The 22,411-nt window shown below is 40.3% G+C and overlaps 1 protein-coding gene across 6 annotated transcripts in view; it reads right to left on the reverse strand.

Moving 5' to 3' along the window:
• Positions 1-22,411, reverse strand: part of KALRN (kalirin RhoGEF kinase) — a 450,273-nt gene that overhangs the window by 211,689 nt on the left and 216,173 nt on the right. For all 6 annotated transcript variants that reach the window (XM_042877581.1, XM_042877574.1, XM_042877573.1 and 3 more), the window contains 3 exons: positions 21,283-21,474; positions 13,404-13,535; positions 9,217-9,447 (listed from right to left, as the gene is read on the reverse strand). In XM_042877581.1, coding sequence (XP_042733515.1) covers positions 9,217-9,447; positions 13,404-13,535; positions 21,283-21,474 — 555 coding nt within the window. The remainder of the gene's footprint in view (positions 1-9,216; positions 9,448-13,403; positions 13,536-21,282; positions 21,475-22,411) is intronic.

Here is a 22,411-nt window from a genome sequence, read left to right on the forward strand (position 1 = left end):
AATGACTAAGCTGGAGAGGAGCAGCTAGCAGGAACAGGTCCTGGTGCCAGATCTGCTCAGCCAGTAATTCTTCATAATCTCAAATCATAAGCACAGTTCATTGCCAGAGGCAGAAAGTAACTAGCTGGTTGAACAGCTGCTCCATGTGGGAAAACACAGTTAAGGTTATGCTTTAGGAACCACCTATCAGTACTTTCTTTCTTGTCTGGCTGTTCTTTTTTTTTTTTTTTTTTTTTTTAACTCACAAATGAAAATACCTTTTGCTGGCCATCAGTCAAAAGCAATATGAAAGAGGATTGATCATTCTGAGTGACAGGCTGGATCATGAAAGATATGGGAGACCACGTTAGGAGGTAACTGGGAGGGAAGATCACAGGAAACAAAAGGAGTAGAAAAGAATGCCTATTTCAGACTCCTAAACCAATGCCCAAAATAGCATATTTATTTCTTAGCATAACAGACCCTTGTTTCATTTTTATTTCATTTTTACATAGTCCAAATAAATCCTGTAAGAGAATCTCATAAGGGGTAAATCTGGAGTAGCAATGACTTTGAAGATTTAGAAAAGGGATTTGTGAATCAGACATTCTGACATGAGGAGCTCTAGCCATGAAGCTTTCAGTGACCTTTGGCAAGTCGCTTAACGTCAACCTTTGAGAAGACCCATAATCCTGAGATGAAAGAAACCACAATAAGCAAGAAGTACTACTGTTATTGTTACTTCTTAAAGATGCAGGGGGAAAAGCTTCTTGCATTCCAGCTTACATTTATTCAGAGACCTTATTTTTCTCCCTGTCCTGAGTGACAATATCCAGAGACCTTATTTTTCTCTGTGTCCCTAGTGACTATTTCTCATTCTAGGAAAAAAACAAGCATATTTCTGGAGAAAATTCTCTTTCCCTTTTTTTCAACAGTGCAGCCTTACTATTTTTGTAGGCCTAATCAGTAACAGACAAGTCTGATTTTTTCTCCTCTTTTGCTATGAGAATGAAAGCCAACAATGCCTTTCAAAAACAATAAACTAAACATTGTATTTTCAGGGATGCTGACATGCAAACAATCCTTGGGTAGAAATAAACAAAGAGGATACACTATATAAAGAGGACAATTCTGCTTAAGAGTAAAACCAGCAAATTTTAGCACTGGGACTGACTTCTCAAGTTTGCTGCAAAGTGACTCCAGGATCAGAAAGGCACTGAGATGCCTAGAATGTTGGCAGGAGGTGCTCAGAACCATACAGAATTGGGTTCTTGCATCCTAATCCATGTCACCCAACATCAGGCAGTACATTGAAGGACAGTCTGAGCAGCCTACTTTCTCATTATTTTCCCTGACAGTGACAGTAAGAGAGGGAATTATCCAACATACAATTCAGATCCTAGACAGACTGAGTCATTCTCTGAAGATGCCAGTGTCTCTCCACTACTATAAAAGGAGACTGTGCATTAGGGTCCTGACTTGTATAATTCAGTTTCAATCTTGAAGACAGGCAAGATAAATTCAGACAACAGATAGTTGCCTCTATCTCCAAAGAATCAACTGTATAATTCTATCACCTTTTCCTCTTCTGCATAGAACAAATGACATCCTCTTCATTTCCTGTGAGACAGATTCAAAGCCTGCAGGAATCAGCAGGATTTCCAAGAGTTTTTAGAAGTCCTTCCCAGAGCTTCCTAAACTCTTAGTAAGAATCCAAACATTTCCAGTTGAGAAAGCAGCAAAACAGACCCATCTATAACAGTCAGGTCTTGAAGGAGAGACGGTACCCCAAACAAGAAAAACACCTTTTGGAGCACAAAGGTGTTTTTTTTTTCCCCCCCCAGTTCCTCTTCTCACTTCAGCAGGTTCAGAGATCAAGCTGGCTGGTTCAGATTTCTTCAGATCCCATTTCCCAAGACAGCTGTGGAGCTCATCAAAGCGTTCCTTTGCTGCTCTTACATCAATGCTAAGTAAACTTCAGTTAGTAACTGAAGCTGGCCCCTGAAGTTTGATATCCCTAGCACTGCTGCTCTGCATGGAAATTAAAAAGTGATCATTATTGTTTTTTAATCAGTGACTCTTTAAGAGCACAAAGAACAATTGTCTGCTCAGCTTAATAACTATACAGAGGAGGAAAGATAAAAGGTTGATTCCAGATAATTTCAAGTTACACTTTAAATCAAATTATGCAGAGGATACAGTACTGTTAATCAACAAGCCTTAAGGAATTTCCTGAATAAATATCATTAAATGAAAATATAATAATTTAAACCTATAGTTCTTTGTGAAGACTTTTGGCACAAGAAGTACAAGATAATAATGATCTATATTTAAAAAGGATTGTCAGAAGTTCAGAACAGAGCTCTCTCTCTCATGTGACTTTGAAGCATTTAAAGTGATTAACTTCTTAGGCTGGTAGCCTGAGACATCTTCAAGGTGTTCTTACACCAGACCTTGATCAGTGGTTAAAGGGGTAAGTCTGACTATCAGGGCAGAAACACAAACCCTTGTGTTAATTAAATGGCTGTGTCATTATTAATTAATTTTGTACTATCTGCAGGATACTAATCAGCAAATAAACATAACACCATATTATTTTTAAATCACTATCAGTGTTGGGTGCCTGTCAATCCTCTTCAGAAGATGAGTGGGTCCACAAATCCCATCACTGCTTAGACCTGAGCTCCCAGTGACTGAAAAGGTGACAATTCCTTCGGCAGGATTAAAAGAACAAAATGAAAATTGCTCTAAAGAAGCATCTGCCAAGATGCCTTGTTGCATGGTCTGTGGCAAAAAGGGGATGGAAACAAACAAACAAACATCCTTTTACTTCAGTCTTACTGTCCTTTACTGCATCAATAATAAACCAGGCTAGCACTTAGTGAGAGGCTGTTAGGGACATAACGTGGGTTTGTAAACATGTGCAGGTCTTACTAAGTTAGCCCTTTAGAGACACCTAGGCTGAAGCTTTACTGTCACCTATCAGAACTCTGTGGTGAAATCTTTATATAATTATCCAGCTGTGGACGCTCTGGCCTTAACTGTTGCTGGAATGACAGGGTTATTCAGCATAAAAACAGAGGTATTTGTTCCCTCAGTTGTGGATAAACGATTGTTTTCTCTCCTGTCACTTCTGCATTGAGATAACATTGCCAAGTAGTTTTACCACTATTGGCTCCTGAGCTCCTTTCTCATTAACATTTTGAGAGACACAACCAGAGTTAAAACCTCTATTCATTATCAAGTACCTCTTCAACCATAATGGTGGTAGGGGTGAGAGCCCACGCACCTTCCGCACTCTGAGAAAGTACACCAGCAATACTTTGACAACTTAAACACAGGAGTGACAAACATTAAGTACATTTCATTATCTGATAAGTTTACCAAAGGTGCTGTGAAAATTATGTGGAATGCTTTGAATTTTAATGTTTTAATTAGTTGTCTGTCAGTGGTAGCTATTATTTGTGGGCTAAATCCACTCAGATGGTGCACAGATCATGTGCATTTCTGCAGAATCCTGTGGCTGAAATCACGTAGTCAAAAATATAATCTGGACTTGATTATAATATTCTTTCTTCTTTGTTATTTTTTGCAAATAAATCTCTTGTTTTACAAGACCCAGTGAAGGCACTTATTGTAAATAAAACATGAAAGAAGATATATAGTCTGATTTCTTCTGCCTTTGAAAGAAACTATGACTAGATGGAAAACTACAGAACTTTGGAGAACTCTCCATTCCCTTTTGAAGTAATCAAAACAACCAAGTGTATTCGTGCATGTGTGGGAGATGCACAGAGCTAATCCTCTACAATCCTGTGTGAAAGCTAAATGAATCACGAACTGCCTCAAATATCCTAACACTCTTCTGCAAATGGACTACACAGATCACACGGATAACATGAATTGTTCGCCATTCTGATAGCGTATGGAGGCTGACAGATGTGGGCAGGACATTTTTCTCCATACAAGTGATGTCAGGATGAGAACATGATCTGGTTTCTCAGCCAGTAAAAGCCAGACACAAGTTAAAGCGCTTGGTTACGAAGAGAGAGAGCCTTTCCTCTGCAGTACTTTGCAGTCTCCTACAGCAATGGCAGCTGGTAAATGTAATGATATCAGTGTGGCCACATGGCCTTTTTATCCATCACCAGAGGCAGATAACCACACAAGGAAACAAAAACTATGTTCATTAATGTCTCTGGGCACAAAGCCAACAGGACACAGATCCACAAATTTAGAGAAACCCAAGTGAACTTGACACTGGTATAGATAGCATGACCTTTTTTAATAACAAAAAGGATTTCAGCCTTCAATCAGCCTACAGCTGTCATGGCAAAAGTCCTAGCTTTCTCAGTAAGTAGTTACCCATTTGCCAGTATGGGCTCACTAGTGACTAGTATCTTGTGGTTTGCCATTGGTGTTCGGTGGGCAAAAGCAGGCTGTTCCATTTTTCCAGCCCAGGCAACTCAAGGTATTGTAAAAAGCCAAAAGACAGAACTTCTACATCCACCTATTTTCCAGTTTTTCCTTTACAGGCAGCTATCACAACCAAAGCAAAACAAGAAGGAGGCAGTATCAGCAGCGACCTTGGGAGAACTGTGTGAATCTGTAGAGAAAAAGGCTGGTTGTGTCAGGTTGAGTGTCAGTGTGCATGCATGGATGGACGGATGCAAAGACTGAGAATTTACATGAGAAGGAATGAAGCCTGCAGAATGAGAGCTGCAGTTTGACTATACTTTCACCAAAGTGCTTTAAAATTCCAAGTTCAAGGCATGCACAGACCATTTTAATAGTGCATCTGATGGGTATCCATTTTCCTTCTAGTTTTATAGGTATGCTTCAGGCTTTAGAGCATCATTTGGGTCACAGAATGGCCCGGGTTGGAAGGAACTTCAAGGATCATTAATCTCCCACACCCTGCCACATGCAGGGCCACCAACCTCCACATTTAATGCTAGACCAGGCTGCCCAGGGCCTTATCCAATCTGGCCTTGAATATGTCTAGGAACAGGGCACCCACAACCTCTCTGGGCAGCCTGCTCCAGTACCTCACCACTCTCTCTGGAAAGAACTTCCCCTGACATCCAACCTAAATCTTCCCTCCCTCAATTTCAAACCATTTCCCCTTGTCCTGCTGTTATCTACCCTTTCAAAGAGTTGATTCCCCTCCTGTTTGTAGGCTTCCTTTAGGTATTGAAATGCTGCAATGAGGTCACTCTGCTGCCTTCTTTTCTCCAGGCTGAACAAGCCCAGCTCCCTCAGCCTGTCTTCATAGGGAAGATGCTCCAGAGTCCCCTGATCATCTTTGTGGCCCTCCTCTGGACCCTCTCCAACAGCTCCCTGTATTACTTGCACTTTGCTGTGTTGAGCCTCATTAGGTTCACTCGGGCCCACCTTTCAAGCTTGCTGAGGTCCCTCTGAATGGCAGCCCTTCCTTCCACCATAACAACCACACCACTCAGCTTGGTGTTATCAGCAAACTTGCTGAGGGTGCACTCAATTCCGTCATCAATGTCATTGATACAGATGTTAAAGAGCACCAGTCCCAATACAGACCCCTGGGGGATGCTGCTCATTACTGGCCTTTATCTGGACATAGAACCATTGATGACCACCCTCTGTCTGTGGCCTTTCAACCAATTTCTTATCCATCAAATCCACATCCCTCCAATTTGGAGATAAGGGTGTGGTGGGGGACCATGTCAAAGGCCTTGCTCAAGTCCAGGTAAATGACATCGGTAAAGATCCTTCCGCAGGGTCAGTTTATGAAGAGACAGAATTCAGACAAAATTCTTGCCCATATTAAACCAAGGGGATAAGAGAAGGCAGTGGGGTGCAGAACAGTGTTATAAATTTACTTCAGCTATTTCTAAGGCTGCTCGGTAATATCTGCTGTTCATGAGAGCAAGGGGAACATATTAAAAATGGAGAGATGAAGATGGGGAAAATCAGGATGTAACAGGGGGAGGGAGGCAAAATTGGAGATGGTGTGAGAATAATTCAAATTTTCAACAGGAATTGAAATGGTATAAGTATGCTGGTAAGTATTCTGCAATTAGAAGAACAGAGAGTGACAAAAAGGAAAAGCTGCCGTAAATGGGCCAAAAATATGTAACAATTTCAGAATAACAGTATGGATGTCAACGGGACTTCTTCCCTCCCTTGCAGGGCACAATCTCAGCACCTCCTCCCACTGCCGTGCTTGAGAGATCAAAGAGAGCAGCTCATCCCTATCTGAAATGATAGAGAACTTCTAAAAAGCAAGTAAAGCAATGAAGTGTTTTACACACTTGGCAGTCTCACATTTTTTATAATGATCCCAAATACTTCTGGTGTTAAAAGAGTTGCTAGTTAGTTAATACCTGCGTAGAGCCTCTTAACTGCTCACAAATTATCTCCTCTTTCTGTTGTGTGAATGGTGCTGTTTCCCACGAATGCTGAAATGAAGTTTCACTCCATTTCTTTACTTTTCATCTTTAAAATGCTATATATTTACAACTCTTTTTTCTTAGCATACCATTATTTGTGTTCACTCACTTGAGTAAACTGATGTCATAGTATTGAAATATAGATTTAATAGCAAATAATCTTCAAAAATGTCTGATGGTGTTACGTAGTGCTTAATGACATTTTATAGCATAACATTTCTTTTATTTGTATCATAACTTGGCAATCCTCTGTGTTTGTTTAAACTTTTTTTTCTACAGCACAACTTCTGTTTTGATTATGAAATGGCTGTAAGGTTGCCTGACTTTCTATCTCAGAATACAAATAACTTTTCTCTTTTAATTTATAGCTTTCAGTACTTTGTCCACTTCAAACTTAAATCAAAGTAGACTGTTTCCTTGTCAGTAGGAAACTATCCCAGATCACTGCCATAACCTGCCAGTAATGCATACAGTGCATACTCTGGTCTTATGAATGGCGTTGAAGACACTGAGAATGAAGCGGTGGAGCCACCATCCTTGTATGTGTTCAGGAACCATGGAGATGTGGCACTGAAGGACACAGGTTGGGGTTAGACAAGATGATCTTAGTGCTCCTTTCCAACCTTATTAATGCTATGATCCTAAGTGAACGAATCCCATTTAACACAGCTTAACCCTTAAATTAAGCCCAAAAGAATCACACTTGACCTTTCATCCTGCTAGCCAGTTTAACAAGATCTCCCTATGAAAATTGGGTAAAGTTGCAGTGTGATAGCATGCTTAATTTTGAGCTGGGTGGAGAAGGAAGAGGATCATCTTTCTTAAAGAAACTGCATTGTATCAATACTGGTCTAGAAGACAGCAAACTCTAACAAATTCAGGACTCTCCTATCAGGATTTGTTCACCCACATCCTTCTTTTTGTAGATTTGAATCCAGAAGATAGACACCTTTAGGTTACTAAACTTAGGTTACTAAATTTTGACAAGGCAGAAAATGATTATGGATAAGTGTTACTTATGGCTAGTGACCACTTGCTAATTGACAGCTACACCTGCAAGCTGATGGGTATTTTAAAATGTAAGCATAGTAGAAATTGCACATAGGAAGTGATTAGTGAAAAACAAACAAAGGCCAACATACTCAGAGATATACTCCTCTTCCTCATGGAATCTCCATATTTCTGTTCAGCTAATAATTTCATTTATGAATTACAAAGCATTTATCTTGAATAGTACAGCTGTTTGGTGAATAGAATGATTCATCTCTACTTTCTAAGCAGGATAAAGAGATGTAAGTGTGTGTTGGGACAGAAACATGTCTGTCATCAAGTTGTTGCTTCCCAGATAACTACACATTAAAAGAAAAATTTGAAAAGACTGCTGCCAACAGAACTGACACAGATAGTGATGCTGTCTTAAGCAACTGTACTTCACTGACACTTACTACTTGCTTCTCTCCTTTCGAAAAAAAGTTGCATTGCACACAGAAGACATTAATCCTTTTGAAATCAGCGACAAAGACTCACTGCCCTGCATAAGTGGAAATTTAAAGTCCCAAGAGGGTTTCTTGAGTGAACTGCATAAGCATTTCTACACATTTCAAAAGATGTAAGAGAAGAAGTTTGGATGGAATGATTGAACAGAGGTATAAACCACCCTAGGAGATGAAGAATACCTAAGCTAATAAGGATTCCTATCAACATTATACATTATAATTGGAAAAAATGTAAAGATATCAAAATTCACAATACCTTGTTCTTAGATATTTTAACCCCAGAACTGTATTAAAAAATACTTGAAAGATCATATAGTTTGTAGAGACTATTCTAGTTGAATTCCAGTTACGTGCTCTACTTAATATATAGCTTATGAATTTCATTACCATGAAGCAAGTTGCCTGTCTCTCCTCCTTTCTGGTTCTTGTCTATTCTGCATGCGACTGCACTGTTGCTCTGTCTCTCCCTTGTGTTTCACTGGGAGAAAGGCAAAGACATAAGGAACCCCAGGGACATTAGAATGCTCCATAAACACAATTAGAGTGTTCAGCCTCTTCATTTAAAGCAAGTACCATATTGCTACCAACATCTGTTTCAGGCTGTACAGGGGCCCATAAACAAACCACACCCTTCTGAACCAGCAGAGTCCTGTAGCATCTGTTGACTGTGTTTGCATATTTAGCAGCTCAATGGCATCTCCTACATACTGTCAGTTACACTGCTGTGTGTATTCAGATGGCTTCCTTTGGGAGACAAATGTTATTTACCTGCAGCCTGAATTCTTAGAGGTGAGCCTGTATGGTATGAGCTGTTACTGTGCTGTGGGCTCTGTACATTCAGGGGGTGCAGTTCATTTGGGCTTACTAGTTAATAGCACAGTTACCTGCCCTGCATAAATGGTAATAATGCAAAGATCATCCAAAAACCACCACTGTAAGAGCTGTATCAGTACTCCTTCCACACAGGAAGATGAAACACACTGCAGTTCAATTGCTTTTTACACTTGAAATCCTTGTTTTTCTATTAAACGTTGTTTCCTAAGGAACAGTAAAGCACCTGCAGCCAACTACTCACTTGTGAAAAATTAACCACTGAAAATAGTGTCACATTCCTGTAGGGAACAGACTGATCAATAATCAGTGGACTGACCGATGGCTTCTAATGTGAAACTGAGAGGTGCATCAGTATTTTAGCATAGATAGAGCCATGTGTGTAATCCAGCTATTAGCTATACCCTCCAGATAAGTCACCAAACTACCTTTACAGCTGCAGAGAGAGGATCATTCTTTATCTCCTTTAGTAACAGCTTTACCTGTTGGACATCCTGCTGGAAAACGCAGAGCTGCAGCCTTTGGTGCAGCCGGACCTTTCGGTGCTGCCAGATGCTCTCCAGGCGCCGCTGGTGATGCAGGACCTCATGTACCACGTCCAGTACCTGGTGCACAGCTTTGGAATAGTTTGCAGTAGCAGTGAGGGATTCTGAATTCCCAGGGCTCAAGGGACGCTGTAGGACATCCAGCAAGGCTTTTCCATCCTGGCTCACCTGAGTGAAGAAACAAGTCTCCTTCACTGAGCTGATACTTCAATATTCAAGAGCTGAGAACGAACAACCTCGCTGATTCTTTTTCCCCATGTCTCTTCCTCATTTTACTCAAAAAAGAAGAAAGCCCTCATTACATCTCTATTTGACTTGTACTTGCACATGCAGCGCTGCCTTCGTTCCCTCATGGGCCTGCTGTGTCACTCAGCAACAGCACAGGTACCACTCTGCTGGGACTGCACAGACACAGCAATCCCAAATGATGCTATGTTCTGACACATGGGCACTGAGAATTCCTGACATGCACCAGCTGATGACAGGTGGCATTTGCAATAGGGGCGTATTTACATGAGGAGGTGGCATTTTAAGAAAACCACAGATGGCAGAGTCATTCATATTCCGTATGATAAGAGAGAGTCCTTTCATCGTAGGATTACTAAGTAGGAATATACCTTCTGAGGTGTGACATTCCGTTTCTGTATTTCATTCAGTGGCAGTGAAATGAGGATAGGATGATGACTCTACTGTTCCCCAGGAGCACTCAGAGGCATCTGTAGCCTCCAGTTTCAATGGGCTACAAAGCCTGGAGGCAAATGGAAAGTCCTGTGCACATGTGCAATCTTTTTTTGTGTATACTGAAAAACAGTTACAGATGCAAAGGCATTTTGGCATTAAAAAAATAGAATGCTAGATTTTTTTAATGCCAGCATATACTTACACAAGAAAAAAAAAAGCAAACAAACACCCTATCCTAACCAAAACATCTTAACAAGTGTATACTTGCATAGTTCTCTAAAAAACATCACCTTGAAATGTTTTTGAGCTATGGATTGCAAGCTTGAAATATTTTGTTCAGAAGAAACATTTAATGAAGACACTACTGGAATCCTTCTCTTTTCTCAGCCCACTCTCCTCCTTTCCCTCAGAAACGAACTGCAGAGAAATGATGAGATTTCCTGGAAACATGTTTTTATTTCTATGCAATCACAGCCACCAACCCTGCTAGAGAATGGTTTGAAGAATGCTTTCCATCCATTTTGAATGTTGATCATTAGCAAAGTTCAAGTCTGTCTCAAGGATTTGCAAGTCTCATTTATCTCTATATTATAGTTGCTCAGTCAAATGTAGCAAATACCCATGAATCCCAAATCTGAGTCTTTTGGCAAGCCATGCCACATCCCAGGCTGTTAGAGTAATAGATGTGCGGTGCAATTGCAGAGAAATGAAGAGAGCCTCTGAGAATTATACTGGCAGAACTGGGAGTCAATTCTCATCACATGAGGGGGGCTTAGGTGGTGACTATTAGGTGACTACTAGGTGGGATCCTTGGAGATTTTTTTTAAATATTGAGGATAATTTGGAATTAGATCAGGAAATAAATGGAGAGCCTGCAGGGAGAGGCTTTCCATTCCCAGATTTGGTTGCTGCCAAAAAGCAGCTGGAGCAATCTGCACAGGCTGAAGCCTGCTGGGGTCACAGAGGGAGCAGTCACAGCCACAGCAGTGCACAGTGGGAATATGGGGGGATTTTAGAAGGGAACACTGAGGCACAGGTGTTTCCTTGGCAACCCAGTGGAGGTGGCAATGGCTGTTAGGCAGGAAGCAGCAGCATCTAGGCAGGGAAGGAGGCATGGCAGGCTGCATCCCATTTTATCTATGAAAAGATAATTAGCAACAATCCAGTCACTGCGAATAGGGAACCAAAGCCATGCATACATGTGTGAGCAGCTTATTAGACCTGAAACTCATTCTTTCCATGGACTAACTTCCCTGTGTGAATTCACTATGGGCCTGATCCCACCATTTGGGTTTTCAGTTGGTCTGGATCTATCCCATCAAGTATTTGGCTCCTGTTGTCTGTCTGAAGAGCCTCAGAGATTACCAGTTAAGATTTTTCCCTGACAGGCAACCTCGCATTCATTGTCTGCACAGCCAGAGATAAATGCCAGATATCAAGTGCCCAAGTTGTTCTGCTAATAATCATTAACATATAGGAGAGGCAATTAGAAACATTCTCCTGCTCTGTAGCCTACAAGCTTGTCCTGTCACACTGAAGGCAATCTATAAACATATGTCAAGCAGCATGGTGGTAGACAACCAGTGAAGCTCAATATTTCCAAAGATTTCATACATATTCCAGGGCTTCATATCTTCTACGTTTTACAGAAAGGAAGGGAACAGCTTCACAAACGGAGGAGCTATCTCTGCTCTTCTAGCCATTTAGACCTTCCCCTTTGTTTTGTAAAAAATATATCACATCTCTTTTCACGTGAATATTCTGAATTTTTCAAGGACTGTGCAAGGTCACAAGCATAAAGAACCCAGTTCATTTGAATTTGCATCTGACAACACATTTTTAAGAGGTATAGCATAAGTCTTAAACTTAATGGACCTGCACCCAGCAGGACTTGCAGTCCCTGTGATCTCTAAGTAACAGTGTTGTACCTGTCAAAGGAAATCTGACCATATTCCTCCCCCCCCCCCTTATTTTTAATAGTACAGAAATGCTGCTCTTCAGCTACTGGTGGAGCAATATAAACAGCCTGGCTTGAGACATTTATGGAACCTCCTTTTGTGTCAGAGGAAGCTCCCAAATGCATATTGCTGACGTGTGCCTCTTCCCTTAAGCACAGTTCTACCCAAAGTAAAAGCAAGAGCATCACTCCATTTTCAGTAGGAAGGTCTGTTCTGCCAACAGCCTCACTTGGTGTTAGCAGCAAGTAGAAAGAATTGCTTGGCTGTGGTTTGCACATCAAGCCTATGATTTCTGCCTTCGATGTTTCTGAGCTTCACTCTTAATCAGTACAGGAAGGAGGCAAATAATTATGGCTACAACCATGGTAAAAAGGAAAAGGTTTTCCTAAGATTCTTTGGGCATCTCTTCTTACATTCCTGCAGGATATCTAAAATCCTTGTACTCTATAACAGGACAGAAAAGGCCTGTATATCCAGATTTATATGTTTATTCCAATGAATATCCATTCTATTACAAATATCTTACTATTACAGAAATAGAAAGAGATTTTCAATGACTCTGTAGGAAAAGAAAGTGAAAGCTACAATTTTCATCCCACCACAAAGATATCCTATGAAAGAAACACTAATTCTATAAGCAAGAGACATTGTCTAGATTTGAGAAATGAGCACATGGATAAGAGGTAGGGCTCTAAAGTCTAATCCAAGCTTTTCAGCTTTCTACGTAACCATGGGCAAAGGAAGGAACATTTCGGAAATAACAGACTGTAACCTTTCTGGCAGTTCTACAAAATGCCTAAAAACGTGCTTAGAGAAATAATGTAGAAATGTTTTAAACAGCTGTGTGTGTGTGACAATTTATAGCTTTCTGAAGAAGCATCAGCAAAAGCAATATGCATATTAAAGGACTCTTTTGTAATGTATTTTAAATAATTTTCATTTCACAAAAGCTAAGACTGAGGCTGCTAAACTAATGCTAGTTTAAAATTTATTTTTTAAGAGACATTTTCAAGTACAATTAGAGAACCTTACTTTCTGACTAGACACATGCATAAAAATTCTCAGTTCCAACCAGGAACAATAGGAACATTCTCCATTTGCTCAGGCACCTTCCTGCTCCTGAGAAGCCCAAGTATTGTATTAGAAATTGCACTTCATGATTGCAACCCAGAATTGCTTTTTCTCATGAATAACATCCAAATCATTCATGCTGTTTAGGAAACAAGGCATTACTGTTCACTATCACTTACATTCTTCATCTTTTCTATGTGGGGTCTGTCCCTAAGATCGTCCTGATGGTCCCCTGCAAGCAGACTCCAGGGAGTCCCCAGAATGGGAGTAGATAGTTCTGACTTCTTTGAAACAATTGCAGTAATGGAAAGCAAACCTATTTTTTTTTTTTCTCCCCAGAAAAGCTGACTTCCCAAACATAGTCAAGTATCTGTTTGCATTTAGCAGACACGTTCTCCTCTGAGAAGCACATACCTCTGTGTAGGCCTGTGTTACTTGTTCATACAGAGACTGATGATGATGGATGGCCAGCTCTAGGTCTTGCATTTCTGAGGGGAGGCCTCCTTCACTGCACATTTTACACCAGGCATCCACACCTGAAAGGAACTGAAACAATTACAGAAACAATGAGCAACAGCGACAGAGAACATCATCACAACAGCTTTAGAAAACTGAGTAGAATGCCACTTAGAAAAAATGCCACTGACAACTCTAGCCTGAACTGAGGAGAATGTAACAGTCAAAAAAACGTCCTTTTGAACGCACTGGAAAAGTATATTCCTGTTACCTCCTGAAGAGTATCTATCCAAAAGAACATTTTCTGTTTCTTTTGAATTAAAAACAAATGCTGCTTTAATCAGGCTCAGAAAACACCCATTCTAAGAGTCTTCGCATATAGAGCAGGGAGCCTGCAGTATTTGGGAGAAAAACATCAGTGTGAAGCACAGGAGGATCCAGCTGTATTTGCCATCATCTCAGTCGTCAAACATCCCTTGGTCACTCACCTGTACTTAACTCTAATTTGGCCAATAGAAAACTCCCTTTAAAATCAATACTGACATTCATTTCAGTGAAAAGCAGACAGTCTGTATTCATGCAGCTCCCAGCTCAGGGCCAGCTCAGTGGGATTGCTAATAGGATACCAAGGCTTTAACCTTCAGGTCATACATTTGGTCCTGGACCAGGTCAGCAGTGATCAGATACTATTACCATCTGATGGCTGTTAAGCAGCCAATTCAAAATGAGCTCCTGGTCTGATTCCAGTTCCTAGTTGGGCAGAGATCCACAAAAAGGGAGAAAAAAAGGCACTGCCATTGCAATTGATATGGTTTAGCACCTTGGTTGGAAGCCTTAACAGAGAGCCAGAAACCGAACAGGCTTGGGGAGTAGAGGAATAGAAAAAAAATTTCCACTCTTAAAGGCCTCCAAAGCAAGGCTGATGCTCTTTAGCAGAACAAACTGGGGAAGATCTCCCAGGTTCTGCCTACTCTGTAAAAGAGAGGTGGAATTTAGTCTCTAAGGTTCCTGTCCTTTTTCTTTAAGCAGGGTCTACTCTAATGACATAGTCACTACCATGCTCATATTTAGTCTGTACTAACTGCCTGATGCCACCTCATTATTACTCATTAAATATTTTCTCTTCCTCCATCTTTTTGATAACCCAGCCTGCCACACTTCAGGGCTACAAATAAAAAATGAACAGCTGATTATAAAACAGATGCAGTGCCCTGTAGGATGAGCTTGTAACACCACAACACTAAAACACAATCACAGCTTTACCAGCTCCTCAAGTGTTCACCTGTGGCTTCTTCGTAAAGCACTCCTCACAGAGTGAGGTGCTGTGAGATTCAAAGCAGAGAGTTTCAATTCCACTCAGGTATCAGCATCCTTTTTTATTAGCACTATTGTAAGTGTAATGCTATTCACTATGCTGTCGTATAAACAAGGCTACAAAGTGTTTGCATGGTAAATATAGAGATTCAGCAACAAAGATAATGCCCTAAACATTTGTGTCTACAAGGTACAAATCTAACAGCAAGAACTATGCTTCCTAGGAGACTGGAGGTCACCACGTCCTCTTGTGTTAATCTGACTTCTCATCTGTCACATCTCTACAAGCAAAATTCCTAAACAGTTCTCCATAAAGCTGAAGTTGCCTTATTTTTTTGCTGAGCTAGTGGAATTCACATCATTTCCTAGTCAGTTTTAGGAATATGGAGCTGAGGCCAATCCCTTCTGGGGTTGTTACATGAACCTCTCAGTTGACACAGTGAACAAAGGACCTCTACACCTTACAGATCAGTATTCCTGCTGCCAGAATCACACAGTTACAGCTCTTATCTGAATGGCTGAATTCTATCCATTTTTATACAAGCTCTTGCAGTCTTGTTACTCCTATGCTGCCATATCCCCAGAGCACGCTTTGCACAGTAGGTGGGAGACATCAAGAAGATTTTAAGCACCTAACTGCATCACTGCCTGGCTGTCTCACATCTACCTTTCTTCTGTATATCTATTGTACACAGGCAATGTCACATCAATAACTACATCAGCAATTCCACTCCTACCACGAGCAAGAGCAGCTGATGTCCTCTCTTTTAAGAAGCTGTAAGAAATGCAGCCTGTTGGTGTGTGGAGTTCATGCAGGGAGAGTAAGCTATGTTTTAAGGACTTCTGACAAGTATTACTTCATACCACCAGATTATCAATCTGGGTATATTGTAAAAAAGAGCAGCGATGTCAATATTTATTACTTGCAACTTATTCTGGCAGAGCCAAGCAACTTTATTCTGTTCAACTCTCCATGCTAGAAACATATTCATGTGACAAAATCATTGCTTGAGTTAAAAAAAGACACATTTAAAGTTACGACTGTGAGGTTGGAACAGGAGCAAGTACCAATATAATTGAAGTTAATTGCTTAAATTTCCAGTTAGCCCATAGACTGGAATAGCTCCTATTGGGAGCATAAAAGTTGAAATGACAGACTCCAATAGTTGCACATGTGTTTCAGGATCTGAAGAATGATTAAGAAAAATCTCTTCTAAAAATAAAATCTTTCCTTGTGCCTCTGATTTAATCAGAAAGTAACTTTAAGGTAACAGCCCACACTTACTACTGGCTCATAACCTATCCACCAATTCACAAATGATGCATTAGGCCCACCACTAATGGATTCTTAAACCACTTCTCACTAGCTCTGCTCCATGATTCCTATTCTGGATCACACAGAAGCTCTAGCATGCAGCTCTGACATTTTGTAGCCCATGTTCATTTATGTTTTTTTGCACAGTCCTTGCTTACTGCTTAGGTCTATGGATGAAAACTCCAGGTTAAGCAGGGTGGTTTCCCAGGTCCCAGAGAAATTAAAAACAGACTCTGGCCTGTCTTTGTCATCCTGAAGTGGATGCAGAAGAGCTGTAGGATGATGGAAAGAGTGCAATGAAACTATTCTTAGGCCTCAGTGGTTAAAATATCTACTGATACACACATATGTATAATTATATTTTGTTTTGTTGGGTGTTCTTTTCATTGTTCTTTTGTGTTTTTTTTTTTTTTGTTTGTTTTTTAAGGGGTACAGGGTATGAGACTAACTGCGTATTTCCTGATGTTGTTTCTGAAATTTCCTTTCCTTATATAATCCTAAAGTTATCCTTGCATCTTAAAGATGTCAACTGTCTTCTCCTTTGCTTCTTTCCCTCAGATTTTCTCTCTTTTTCACTTTCTTTGCTCAAACAGCAGAGCGCTCAGAGGGATCAAGGCAGAGATGAGCACAGTAGTCTCCTCGGCTAGGGAGGAAGGTAATACAAATGGCCACGGGTCATTTTCAGAGAATCACCATAAATATTTAGTGCACGCACTCAGCATGTACTCCTTTTAAATAGTAATTCTGCTTATCCACTTCTGAGGGTAGACTCTGACCCAGAATTAATTGATTTAGATCTCTCAGTTGATTGAAGATATTAATTTGTTCGTTCTGACAGGATCTGTAGAGTGAGCACCTTATTAATAATTCAGCAGACAATCAGAGACCACAGCCAAGAAAGGGAGGACACCTGGTATGTCTGCTTCCCCCACCTGGCAGTCAGTGGGCCAGAACCTCTTCTGGTGTAACTCAGCACAGTTCTCTCAAAAATCACTGAGATAAGGCATGTTATCCTATATTCCCTTGCAACTTAGAATAGCCTCAGGTATATCTAAATATGCACAAGCAGATTCTATTTTGCACTAGAATTTCATGCTAGCATGAGAGAAGAAGAAAAAAAAGATAGATTTGTAGCAGGGACATTTAAGGGACGTTTGGGCAGTTAACTAAGTACCCTGACTTGTACCTTCACCTGGACACAGCAAGTGTTTGGAATTTAGTTTACCAGCTTTTGATCAAGCACACATGCTGAAAGAATCTTGGCAGGAAGCTAATTTGGCAAGATTCATCTTTTCTTTCTTTCCTTTCTCTCCTTTTTTTTTTTTTTTCCCCTCCCCATTTTCTTTGTCTTCTTTGTCATTTTCTTGATAACAGCTAGGTACATTTAAAATATGTTTGCAAAACTTAAGGAAGATGCATGCATGCACTAAAACATACAGGCAGAGAAGGAGGAAAAGAAAGAAACAAACCAAGCTTTGGTACAGGAACTCATTCAGCCAAGTTCAATTCAACATGCCACATGTATCTGCTATGAGAGCCAGGAAAGCAATGTGATTCTGAGGCATGTGAAGACAGATGTGAGGTTCAATTCCCAGTACGGTTGACTCAGCCTTTCATCCTTCCAAGACAGACAAATTGAATTCTGTGCAGTGTGCTGTGTGGGGTCTTTAGGAAGAGACCTTGAAAAACAAGTTATTTCCTGCTCAGCTTGCATATTATGAGATCGGAGAACTTTTCATAAATCTCTGTCCCAAGCCAACAATTTCCTTGCGGGCTGTGGTGTGCCAAAGGCTGAAAGATTATAATCCTACTAGACTTGCTTCCTGTTGGCATCACAGGGAACTTCAATCAGTAGGAAGCACTGAATAAAGAGATGGTAGCAGCTTATCGCACTGGAGAAGGAAAGAATCTGCATAGCAGACTGGTATGAGGCACGCTGTGGGAAAACTGGTTGGATCCGCATTGAGACTTCCATTACCAACAGAACAAAGGGAGCAAAATCAAGATTTAATCTGCAGCAGGGGAAGCTATGGGTTTATCTACATCTTTGCTTCAGAGATTTAGACCTTAATTATTGTAAAATGAGGAAGCCCTGATTTTAATTATAAAACAAAAACCAAAAACACAAAAAACCACCACAACCCTTGGTGATGCCAAATAATAAGGGATCACTCTGGGAATGAATGCTCAATAGATCACAGGCTGGGTTATAAACCAAATCCCAAATGCCTCACTTCTTATACTATACGGAGGTCAAATGATTAAGTTATTAGAGAGCAAGTCATCGGATTATACTACTAGAGTAACTGAAGCAAGACCAACAATTCAGTCTTTGCTAATGGGCACAATGACTCCCACTTCTCTTTTTTTCCATCAGTCTGAGCCTGCAGCCTTCAGCACTTATCTCTCACTGACTTGTCTCTTATTGAAGGAAGGAGTGACTGCTGTTCAGAATTAGCAAATTCTCCTGTCTGCTTAATAATGAGAGACTTGCCTCCGTCAGGCAGCACAAACCTCAGTTCCTTTTACAGATGTGCCAAGGGAGGACTGTTTTTTTCAGACCCAGCCATTCAATTGCACAGAGAAGAAAAAAAAAAGTCAAAGCTGAAAGTGACATTAGTCTAGACTTTTTCAAGCTAAGGCTGAGGTAAAATATTCTCTTTGAACGCTGTCAAAGCGGAAGATGACAAAAACCCTCACCTCTAACTGACAGGCAGTTCAGTGCAGCTATTTGTTTTATTGTCTTTCATCCTACAAAATACCCTGGCAGCTCCTCATAAATTGCAAATAAGATTGACACTTCAGAAAAACATGGGATTGCTCATTGAAAAAAAAAACAAAAACAAGTACCAAATCAAAGAATAACTAATTCATTCATAAATCTTAACTATTCTCTCTCTGCATATAGACTGGATAGTTTTTTTCTTTTTATGAACATACAGCGACTGACAAAGATCAATACGAAGTCTGCACCTAAACTTTACAGTGCCCACTGTACAGAGGTGAAAGTACTTGGACCAGTCATCTTGTTAGGATATCAGACCCATCAGTGCCTGCACTTATGTGAGCACATACTTCATTAGGTGCCTGGTAGGGTGAGTAATTGCTCCATGTTATGGCCTGTTGTCAGTAAGAAGTAAAAAATAAATAAAAAACACATAATTCCTCAGTAAGAAACAAATAATAAAGAAAGTCTTTACTGTTTAAGCAAAACATTTCCATACATGTATTCTGACTGCTACAGTTGGAAAAGTAGTGTGGCAGAAAGGTGATACGAGAGTGAAATGGCAAAAGGGACAAATAGGAAAAGAATGCTCACCCAGCTCTGAAGATTTGGGCTCTCAGGGAAAAGTCCACAAGGAAGGGATCTCCAACCAGAGATCCTTATCCAGTGACAGTAAGCCCTTAAATGAGGTCTAAGAGAGGTGCAACCACGCTTGATCCCTTCGAGTCACACAGTTGAATTGCCGTCACCTGTGCTCCCAACACTGAGCTGGTCCTTTCCTCAGGTGTTCAATCAGTGGTTCAAGCTGTGATTCAACAGTTCCCATACACTGACCCATGAGGCACGATTTCTGGCTTAAAAGTAATCAGCCACTTGAAATGCAAGCAGTATCAAGCACAGCCACTTTGCAGCTTTAAAAAAAACTATTTGGAAAAAGCAAGTGCACAACAGCACTGAAAAAAACTCCCAAAGCCATGTTTTTAAATGGGAAATGAACACAATCAGCATGTGGATGAGAACTGAACCATCACTGATAGGTGGAGCTGTTTTTAAATCTGTTCACTGATTCTAAACCTGTCACAGTCATGAAATTATGAAACAATTCTGAGGCAACGGGTACTGCATTTCAGCAGTGGTGACACTGATGTGGAATACAAGCCATGTTATGGACAGCCACACACAACTGTCACACTATGAAATGAAGGGTGGCTTAATCAGCTCATCTGCATGACTTGGTGATTTATGAGCACAAGACTGCATACGAAGCTGAGTATCAGCTTCAATGCATTAGAAATGGCAACATTGAAAGATCGCACAATTTGTACCAGGAGGTTCACGCAGAAACAGAAAGAACACTGTATGCAAGTTTGTTAAAACTTATTGAACCAATACAAGGCTGAATGTGACAGTTTCCTGGATTCATCATTACCAGTGATGAGATGTGGTATCACCACTAGGAGCCAGAGTCAAAATGGCAGTCCACAGAGTGATGACGTGAATTCCCCATTGAACAGAAAATTCAAAGCACAGCCCTCAGCAGGGAAAGTGATATGCACTGTCTTTTGGGATGAGGGAGGAATGGTCCTTCAAGATTTCTTGGAATCCAGGACAATTCTGACAGCTACATTGTGACAATGACTAAGCTAAAGGCTCAAAATTCCAGGGTCAGGCCAGAGAAGATGACAAACTTTCTCTTGCAGCACAATATTGCCAGGACCCATATCATTTAAGAAGTTGTGGAACACACTGCCAATGTTGGCTGGACTGTCATACCACACACACCATGCAGTCCTGATTTGGCACCTTCTGACTTCCATCTGTTCAAATCAATGAAATATGGACTGCGTGAGTAACATTTTCCTAGCAATGACATTATTATAGCAGCTGCGAAAAAGTGGATCACCTCTGCTGGTGCAAATTTTTACAAGCATGGCATGCAGGCATGGCATCTTGTTCATTGCTGGTGAAAATGCATAGCTAATGGTAGTGACTAAGTTAAAATGCAATGGTTTGTTGCTGAGAATTTGTTCTATCAAATATCATTATTGTGCTCCTTGTATGTATTGTAGTTTCCACGGAAATAAATAGGAAGTATTACTTACAGAACAATCCACGTACATATAAATGCTGATACTTGTTTTCCCAACCATAATATTCCTGCCTTTATCCCCAACACTATAGAAAACTAGGCAACAGAAATAATGCAGCACATTATGGCATAAGTGCATTTCAGTTATCATTAGATTCTCTCTCATCACTAAGGCCTAGAAAATATTTCCTTATCCACTCAAGCAATGCATACTAATTTGGGGGGGGGGGGGGGCGGAGAGGAAAGAGGAATATGTTGCTTTTTGTTTTTGAAACACTGCTCCAATAAGAGCAGGTTTAACTGCAAATAAGCCAAAAGCCATCAGGTAGTAACTGCAGCATAACTGTTATGAAGTTGTCAGTAGATCACTTCCCTAGTCACAAAAGTAGCTCACCTGTTCAGCTTTCTGGTGAAAGACAGCAGACATGGCTAAGATGGTGCTGCGTTCATCCAGAGCTGCAGCAAAACTCTTCCACTCTTGATCCAGCTGTGTAGAAATTTGTTTAATTTGCTGGGAAGCGTAATGGCCTGCCTCAGACAGCCTGGATGCAACAGACATGATCCGATTGATGTTGACATAGGCGTTCTGAAAATTAGAAAGCACACAAATAAAGAGCAGGAAGAACCGTGACCACCCTCTGCCTTCATTACAAATTCCAAACACCACCAGTTGGAGCAAAGCAAAGCAGTTCAGTGAGAGTAATCAACCATTCTTTTAAATATTCACAGCTAGCAGGCATACTACCTTCCACACTAAAAATGCATCCCATGGGAATTATTTTGCATATCTATGCCATTATCTACCACTTAGTTATTTCTCCTCTTCTTCTGTTTGTTTGTTTCTCTATGTATTTAGGTAAAATCAATTGCCATTCATTAGCTATCTACTTATCTGTTAGGGTTTACACATTGCTTCTTCATATTTCTATTGAATTACTTCACATTTCTCAAAGCTAAGTACAGATATTTATAAAGGAAATATTTGCTTTCTATCCTTTGAGAACTCTGACAATCCTTTATAGACATGCAGTGTCAACAAACGGAAAAGTCTTAGAGAATTTAAAAGAGCCCATAAAGATATTCTATAGAAAAATGAGTTTCCATGGAAATGACTATCTTGCTCAAAATTTTCATTTGGCAGAACAATTTTAAAGAAATAAAGACTATTTTTTTCCCCGTAAGATTAGAAGAAAACTGATCAAAATTATTCTAAAGTTTTACATATACTTAAAAAATTATTGTGATTTGATTGCAGCTGGTGGTCAAACATCCAAACACCTCTAACTGCAACTTTAGAAAACATTTAAGCCTTTCTTTCGGAAAGTCTTCATGTCTGATCCTGAGCCGAGACAACTTCATAATATATCAGGTCAGTTACTGTGGTGAAAAACAGTATAGCAACAGTACAGATGCATAACTCTGGGTGAGTTGTACCAACAAAAGGCACAGGACTTTGTCATGTTTGAGGAGAAAGAAAAGTTGCAATGAATAAGTTTTGATTACATGTAAAAAATGTAGGTTTC

Source organism: Lagopus leucura, unplaced genomic scaffold (genome assembly GCF_019238085.1).
Source record: "Lagopus leucura isolate 7727_CA_CO unplaced genomic scaffold, USGS_WTPT01 Super-Scaffold_100019, whole genome shotgun sequence".
NCBI classification, from domain to species: domain Eukaryota; kingdom Metazoa; phylum Chordata; class Aves; order Galliformes; family Phasianidae; genus Lagopus; species Lagopus leucura.